The 9,517-nt window shown below is 38.4% G+C and overlaps 1 protein-coding gene across 1 annotated transcript in view; it reads right to left on the reverse strand.

The window, feature by feature from the left end:
• The window catches only part of dio2 (iodothyronine deiodinase 2), a 5,298-nt gene extending 4,493 nt beyond the window's left edge, over positions 1-805 (reverse strand). Inside the window, exon 1 of the mRNA XM_035674156.1 lies at positions 234-805. Coding sequence (XP_035530049.1) covers positions 234-458 — 225 coding nt within the window. The 5' untranslated portion in view covers positions 459-805. The remainder of the gene's footprint in view (positions 1-233) is intronic.
• Between the last annotated feature and the right edge of the window lie 8,712 nt (positions 806-9,517).

Genomic DNA, 9,517 nt, shown 5'->3' on the forward strand with positions numbered 1-9,517 from the left:
CTCTCTCACACTCTCTCTCTCACTAACTAAAAACACCAAATAATACTTTTTCTATGTATGTGGGGAAAAAAGAGGAAAATATAGATAATACACAAGATGAGACATGCCTAATCCTGCGTCCTCGGTTGGACACAGGGGGACTGATGTGTGGAGCTGAAACTTTTGTCTAGCGGACTGCTGTCAGTGTCAAAGAATGGCTTAATTCAAGAAACTGTGCTTGTTAAATGGTGTACCTGCTTGTAGGCGTCCAGCAGGAAGCTGTTCCAGATGGAGCGGAGCCCCGCTGAGGTCAGCATGCGGCGCCACTCTCCGGAGCCTGCGGACCGGGAGCAGCTGAGCAGCGACACAACGCGCTTCACCAACACCACGGAGTCGTACAGGGCGAGGAAAAGACAATTCGAAAAGAAACCAGGTAGAATCTGGAGTGTCACGAGCAGATCCTCACTCGCCATTCCCATTTTCTCTTCCTGCGCTCGTGCGGACGAATTATTCCAGACTGCCCTTCATTACGCGCAACGCGGTGTCGTCGGTCTGAGTCGCTCCCCTCATAGTTCCTGCTCTGCCCCGTGGGCTGCTTCCAGACTGCGTGCAGAGGACGAGGGAGGTGTATCAGGTGTGTGCTGCAGAGCGGCCTGCTGTGCGCCGTCGCCCTTCAGGTGTTGAGCGGTGTGCGCACCGACGCGAGGCCGCCGGAGCTCGATCGCTCTTCCTAAATGGACGAACATTGTACTTCATATTAAGGCTCGCGGCTTATCTTTGTAGCAAGATTCTGACGTCAGATGTAGTGCATACCCTCTGTCCCCTCCTCCCCCCTTCCTCTCCTCCCTCCCTCTTCTCCTCCCTCCTCGCTGTGCAGTGTCTGTCAGGCATTTTGTAATTTTATTGACCCTGTGGATTTTTTTTTTAAACAAATGTCATCATTGTGCAATTGAATCAAACAATTATAGATCCACACTTTTTAAGCTCTTCAGGTGGGTAATATTTATTGTGTGGCTTTATACTGGATTGCCAGTGTTGGGGAATAGTGAACTGCATGTATTTTATGCAATAGCTTGCTGGTAGTTGAGCTGCATCACTGGTTCCTAACCTTTTTTACTGACTCAGTGCCATATTTTATGGATATTTCATTTTATATATTTAAAACTGTACAATGAACCCTAACAGTGAACTCAGTAACTGCAGAAAATGAGTGATTTGGATGAATTTTGAGAAGATTTTTTCCTGTTTAGGGAACTTTTCTGTTTGTTTTATGTTTTTTCTAAATCATTTTTAACAATCATACAGACTTAACAGGCTTCTTTTTTGACAAATTCAGTGGGTTTTTTTTGTCCCTGATGCTTGGCCATTTTTCATTAGACAATTTACCACGAAATGAACCAAATGCTGAGATATAGGCATGCTGGGTATATTTTGTAAGTTTTCTAACACACCTCACAGGCCTCACAGCACCCAGTGGACACCATCCCAAAGCCCTGGAAATGAGACTCAGCAATCAACTACCTTTCTCTGCTCTGATTGGTTGTTTTCGTTCAGGCCTGGTGGATTCTTGCAAACACCATTAGGAGCACTAGAAGGAGCCAGAGGAACCTGATTTTTTCAGCAAGAATTATCTGTCTCATGTACTAAGCTGTCAGTAATGTAGTGAAAGTTTGCAACAAATATGACAAAAAGTAATTTTTACAAAAAGTTACCTACTGCAGCTTTATATACTAAAAGGAAAGTCATGATTTTTTAATCTTACCATTGCTTCTCTTCTGTAATTGAACCCCCTTTGTACTGCTGTGAAGACATGCCCAGGCAATGTATTCAGGCAGCTGCTACCTCACACTCGACCTTTGTGTAGTTCATATGTGAAAAGGGCGGGCGTTGCTCAGTGCGCACAGTGTCATGAGTCAACCTCCCGAATCTCAGCCTGAGGAAGAATAATCGTGGCTGTACACGACACTGACACATTTTACATTTAACTATGCTGGCACCTTCCCGTGGATAGTGGGCTGTTTTATATTATTTTATTTTTTATTTTTTATTTAAATTATATACAATATAATATAATCATATAATATATACCTGTAATGCAAGTGGACGAATGTTTTACACATAAACTGAAATTGAACGTGCCTTTTTTTCTGGCAATGTGGTCCTTTTTTGTCACCTATACCTTTCGTTCTAACATTTGTATCACATATACATGTCAACTTGATCTTTTTTTAGATTTGTTTTACAATTTTAAGTACGGCTTTAGTTAAACCAAACTAGATTTTCTCCCTGGAGTAACTTTGCTATAGTGCAGTCCACCTGCTGTGTGACCTTGGGAAAATTGAAAGTGAAATTGCTTTCAAAGAGCTTCCCCCAAACACTGTGGGAACTGCATATGTTTGGGCTCCCATTGTACACCCTAATATGATTTATATAGTAGAAGCTGTTTTACAGTTCTGACTATAGTGTTAATAATAATAATAATCTTTGAAAGTATTAGCTTACTTTTGGTCCGTGGTAATCTTAGAGATGATAATATGGCAAGAATGAGTGCACAAACTCAACATTTTTATCCCAGTTTGAAGCGCACATTTTTACGCATCCACGTGTTTAAGATCGTGGTGGTTTTTAGTCCAATTTGACGTCTGGATCTTAAGATTAACCGAGAGAAACAAGCTGAGCATAAACGTTAGCAGCAGCTTCAGCTTTGCAAGCCCCATCCAGGACATCCTTTGTCTGTCAAACAGCGTGGGAGAAGCAGTGATTTTTAAGGGGGAACTGCTTTTCTCAGTGTTTTTAGTGGTTTTAATCAGTGGGAGAGGAGGGGACCTCTGTGGATAATTGGGCTTCCGTTAGAAACCTCCTGGAAGAAGCTGACTGCAATGACCACAACTCCCATAATCCCATGCTTCATATTGTACATTTAATTTAGGCAAATCTGTTATCAGGTATGTGTAACTAAGGTAAAACACTTCTAATCACAACCCAAATGCCTACATTACCCAGCTGTCTGCCACGTATACAAGGTGTAGGCTAGTAAAGGAGATGATAAAGAAACAAACCAAAATACATTTATAAACTAATTTTGGAGATAGAAGAATGTGGTTGTGATTAAATATCACACATAAACACATAGCACTCCTTGTACAGGAAAAATGTTGCATGTGAACACAATCCACACAGCAATTATTGCTCCTCCAAAATACATAGGAAACATATTTATATTTATTTATTATTTATATTATTATAAATATATTATTATTTATATAATTATTGTTTATAAACATAATCAGGTGGCAATAATTATTATTTATGCCTTTTTGGAAACTGCATGTATAACCCACAAAATATACATTATCTCATTGGGCTAACTTGTAGTTAATGAAATATATAAAATAGTGACAATAAATTCTCCCTAGTGGTAAAATAAATATTTTTTTCTGGGTCCCAGTTTGAGAACCACAGCTATAAGAGACACATATTATGTAAATAATTTTATAAGGAGTACAATCTAGACCTGCTCTATTTAAAAAGTGTCCTGAGATAACTTTTGTTATGCATTGGCGCTATACAAATAAAACTGAATTGAAATGAAAATATTTACTCAACAGTGAGCAATAAATTGAGACTTCGGAAGATGCAAAGCATTGCATTGTGACATTGCTGCCATTGACATTACTTTTTCCTTTCATTGTGGGATACTATATAGGCTAGTGCATAAAATGCATAAATGTCACGCTCATTTTCAAAAATAAAATGGCAGAGGCTAAAGTATTGCTTTTAACCTCATTCAGGGCAGTTTCTGGCCACACCAGGAACTGCCTGACACTGTCAACTGCCAAATTATTTAGTTATATTCAACTGATTCAGCTTCAGTCAACTTCTGTATCACGACATAAACACAGTCTAGTCTAGGGGGTCAGTCCAAGGCCCCCATAATAGCATTAGTTTATGGCTGAATAAACCCACAAAACAAAAACACTTCCGAATATATTTCTTTACTTTTATTAATGCACTAATAATCATTTGCGTTTAAATCTTTAATTATTGAATTATATTCAGCAGTGTGTCCTATGTGTCTGTAATTACTTTTACATGCACACTAGTGTCCTTGTTACAAGTCTTATCTTATATGGTTATAATCATATCAGATATTATGATATGAAACAAAAGAAGCCTTGTTCTTTATATCCCATATCCAGGTTACTGACTGTGAAGGAGCCTTTGACTTCTCAACAACTGACAGTCTCTGAGGTGCATGTTTATGATCCATCGCTTACGAACACTTACTGTCATATTAATTACAACGGATGGCTGCATCTCATTTAGGGCTTTATTTAACAATGTAATGGATGCAAAAGCATGAGAAGGACAGACCTTTCTAAGTAGAAGCGGTGTCTAAAATGTATCTAAAAAATATTTCTTCCTCCTCTTTGGTGCCCAGCTCCCTTTGGTGGTCAACCTAGGTGACCGCCTAGCTTGCTATGCCTATAGACAACCCTGACCTGAAATCTAAACAGAAACAAATCTACAATAGTCCCACTCCCTGAATATGCTTCGGATTCCACAGAATAAGATCACAACTTTCTTATATCACATGACTGCTCTGATAGGCCAGAAGTCAGTTCAAATGCATTCAGACTTGATTGCTTATCTTGCTATAGGTAGCTCAGATGTTGCTGTTTTTGACTCAAAGTTTTGAGTTGTCTGGAACACAGTGCTAGCATCAGTGACACACTGTTGTAGCTCCGTTGGAGTTCCTGTGAAACAACCCATGGTCTCTCCTGCTGTGATCATGTCTCACACTGCGTTACAAACAAAACTCTCACTTGTCTCACTTGGAAAATGATGCTTTTTATATCAGAACCTTTGCTGCATGTGACCCCATTGTCAACTCTCCCGACACTGGAATAACCAGCCTGTTCTGGGAAGTACTCCAACCAAGAACCTCCAGCTTTCGGAGGCAGTGTACTCAGTATAAAGCATCTTTATTCAAACTTGAAAGGGAACATGAAAAACGACTCTGTGTGCTCAGAGTAGTTGAATATGGCTTGTACTGTCATAGCAGCTGGTTCAGATCACATTACAGGACATGCTACTACATAAACCTTTTCCATAATTTTTATCTACCATCAGATCTTCGAGCAACGCAACTGCAGCTTTTCCAGTGTGACACCTTTGTCTGCAGAATGTTTATTGAGCCAGCAGTTGTGAACAAGTAGAAAACCTCAAATTTCATAATGCTACAGCGTCTCAGTGAGAAGGACAAAGTGATAGTTGTTGGTGAGGGCTGACTTTCCAAGAATTTCTATATTATTTATATTGTAAAGGTGTGTTTGATTCTGCATGAAGGTGATAGGGAGGGTGCCATAAAAACCTGCCACACACTTCAAATAATAAGTAGTATGATATCACATGGGGAGCAATGTAAAGATTGTACATTTTCACCTGTGCCACACAGCATTAACAACAGAGTAACCTCTTCAAACATTAAAAACAGTTCACCTTAAAATGATAAGAAGGCTGAACAAAAACATGAATGCAGGTGAATAGGGTAAAAATTCATCACCATGAAGCTTCCCCTGTTAATTACATTATTATTATATTTACTGAAATGTTATTTTTAAATATGCAAATGAAGTATTATATAATAACAATGTACAGATTTGCATGCATTGCTCCTAATGGTATTTGCAAGAATGCACTTGGCCTAGATGAAATCAACCAATCAGAGCAGAGAAAGATAGTTAATTGTTGAGACTGTCACATGTACCGTTAGGATATAATGAGAGTTTTAGCACATTTGACAAAAACACATAAAAAAAAGACCTACTGCAGCTTTAAAAAAATAAACAACACTGTTGGTTGAGGTTTGTGGGATGAAATTATATACAAAATAATTTTATATCTAAATGATATAAAGCAACAACCACTAGGACTTTGTATTGCAAGAATCTGGCGATATGAAAAGTATCATGATACAGGGGTTACGATTCAATATATTGTGATATATTGCAATTTAATATAAAAAAATATAAAAAACACCCCTAACAACCAGATCACAAGTACAAGTTTAAGGCAATTATAGCAAGAATGCCAATAAAGTCTACTGATATATAAATAAATATTAATATTACATTGCAGTTGGATTAAAGCCTTCACCCTGAGTTTATGAAATCACTACTGCCATCTCAAGGCAGCAGATAGACATGAGTTTATTATTTTAAAATACCATTTTCCAATGGCACTGTACCGAAGGGCAGCACTGTCACATGCTGACCCTCTGTGGTTGTCTTGATTAAACCATGCGCAATAAACATAACTACCCTGTTATCCATGCTGATACACACTTAAAACTGTTCAGTTACAACTTGGATTTTGGAGGATTTCATTTTTCTTTTGTTCACTTCACTCCTTCTCTTTGTCTCTCTTTCATTCTTCTTCAGAAACGCCAGACTACATCAGTAACAGCTGTGTGCTTTCTGGCCCTCTCTTACAATTATTTAGCAAAAGCCATTTTAATTCTTAAATTTTTATTTGATTTTACTATTATGTGATGTGGCAGTATTTTGACTGTAATGATTTTAGATATTTTATAGGTCTGAGTCAGGGGTTCCCAAACCTTTTCATGTCAGCCAATAGATTATTATAAATTATAGTCAATCAAAATTAACAATCCTATTGGCTGTTCCAACTTCCCAAAAATGTAATAAAAGTTAAAATTCCTATTCCCTTTGCTGGGGACCCTCTACAGCCCCCTCAAGGACCCCTGTTGGTCCCCAGATCCCAGTTTGAAAACCACTGGTCTGAGTTACGAGTTATCTTTTTAGAAGACTAACATATTGTAGATGTTTTCAAGTTCAGATATTCAGCAAGGTTTACCCTCAATAACTTCAGAGATAGTCTCAAAAGTGCATGAAAATTGGCCACAAGAGCTTTTCTGATTTTTGTGAAAGCGAGAGTAGGTAATGTATTTCAGATGCATTTTTTTGTTATATTTGCTCAAATGATCTTTATATCCCAACAGCAATCAATAAATCAAATGCTCTGTTGCTGTTGTAGGCCTGTAAAAAGCCGGCAGCCATTTCATTCGGGTGCTGTGCATGAACAATCTCCCCTACCTTCTCCCCTCCCACGCAGTTTACTGACAATTGCACAAACTCTGCAGAGAAAGAGAAAGAAAGAGAAAGAGAGAGGTAAGCCTCCTCCTCATGCAAGATGTTATGCCAGTTTCTGGGGGCAGCAAAGACAGAGCAGACAAACAGCCTGTATGTATCTGTGCCTGTGTGATACAGCCAGTGAAAGAGGCGGGGCTAGCTGTGTGCAGCGATGTGCAGTAGAGACAGAGGTGGAGGAGTCTGTGCGAATATCCCAAAATTGACAACATACCTACGTAACGGAAATATCTGGCCCTCAGCTCTTAGTGGTTTTTTTAGCAGTCTTTTGATAGCTTCTCCAACATTTCATACCCTAGCTTTAACAGCCTTCCTGTATTTATCATAGACACCTCAGACACACTTTACAGTCATCTGGGCCTTTTCCTATTATTTACACAACCTCTAGTGCATAAAGAAATACCAATGCAATTCTGACTTGTCTTTACCCACTGTTAAAACCTCCTGTTGTATCTACACTTTTAATTTCCACCAGCTTTTTTTTAGAATTAGTTTAGACTTGTTTTTTTCTGCTTCTGAAAATGATTCAGACATTTACAAACTATTTGATTAATTTAAGGACATGGTTAAAATATTATTTTGTATATTTTGCTGGCAGCTATGTGAGCTTAAAAGACAATGATCAAGACGATGTGTAACACACTATGCCCATTTATGTTAAATAATAAATCCAAATGCAGATATACTTGTGTGATGTATACAGACAGTAACTTACAGTACACAGTCATTATAGAGAACTGTCAATTGATGCATGGATAGCACAACATGCAACAGTTTAGGCAGGACAGCCCCTGTAAAACTAAACGAAATCACAGCCTTATTCATCCCTTAAAACTGACTAATGACAACCAAAATTAAAACACTGTAGCACATTTGTTCTGGTTTTTGGGGTATTTCCATTTTTACTGGACTGCTGATAGTGTGCAACAGTGGTTGAGAGAGAAAGCAACATGCAGTAAAGGTCCCCGGCCAAATTCGAACTGAGGCAGAGGAGGTTGTTATTCATAAAGAGCAATTGGTTTAAATAATCCATTACCAAATATCAATATCATTTATAAAAAAATTCAAATTGCCTCAACAGTGACATCTGCAGTGCAGGTGAGAGGGGACAGGGCAGTCTGTGTAAAGTGCTGGTGCAAATCAGATGATCTCAAACCTCACTGCGGGTCACTAGGCCTTCTTGATTTTAAGGCGTGCTAGAAAACTTAAAAAATATACACAGTAGGCCTATATCTCAGCATTTGTTCAGTTTTGAACATAATATCAAATTGGTCAGGGGTCTTCAGTTTACTAAATTATAAAATAGGGGTCCCTTCAGGAAAAAAAGTTGGGAACCATTGATGTAGGTCCTGCTGACCTCTGTTGGGTGGGATCTCTTCTATCAATTTAACATACTGTTTCTATGGTAATCTGTGATTGGCCGGGCAACTCAATTCCTCAATTATGACATACATTGTACCATATCTGCCAATAAAATTACTACGTTCAAATATACCTATCATGACTTTTTAATTTAGTAATTTATTGATATTTATACAAACCTAAAATTCAACCTTACAGGAGGTTCAGATTCCACTCAAGAAGCTTTCCCTGAAGTATTTAAGAACTACACACGTTATGTCTGTCTACCATCCGACTGGAGAGTGATACATTATGGTCATGAAATCCTGCCTGTAGCATGTGCTTGAATGTACCCCATATAAAAGATGAAAATTCTTTTACAGCGTGCCAACTTTCGTTTCCAGGTATGGCTCAACTTCTCAGTATGCCATATATTCTGTGAATGGATTTACTGGAATGTTCTACAGCACGAGTCTCCATACCAATGCCAGATGTGTACTCAGTAAACAGGCCATATCAGTCTAAAAACAGACACTGGCTGAGTGTGCTGGTGTATCAGGTACCATCACCAAGAAGTGTGGCACTGTGTGCCAACACTTTGACTAAATGTTACTTTGTGTGCCGCGAGGTCAGATATTGTGAAAAATGTCCCCTTTATGACATGAAGCAATGGGTTTATTTAAAATATGGTGTGACAATTAAAAAACATGAACCCAATGCTACATGTGTAAAGCCTAAACTCTTTTCTGGTTTAATTAGTATCCAGGAATATAGCTTTTGAGCCCCAACTAACTCCAGCAACAAACAACTGGACATGCTTATCCCTTTCAGCTATTGTTACCTCCATCTAAATTTTGTACAAATAAAATTTTGATTGTCATGATGTTCTGGTTTGCCCAGGGTTTTTCCTGGTTTCAAAATGGGTGTTCAGAGTCCCAACTAATATCTGTAAAACAGTAAAATGTCCCTGTTTTCACCATAATTTAAATAATAATTATAATATTATACTTGTTAGCAGCGCTTAC

Source organism: Morone saxatilis, unplaced genomic scaffold (assembly GCF_004916995.1).
Source record: "Morone saxatilis isolate NCDOM2014 unplaced genomic scaffold, NCSU_SB_2.0 Contig3, whole genome shotgun sequence".
Lineage (NCBI taxonomy): Eukaryota > Metazoa > Chordata > Actinopteri > Moronidae > Morone > Morone saxatilis.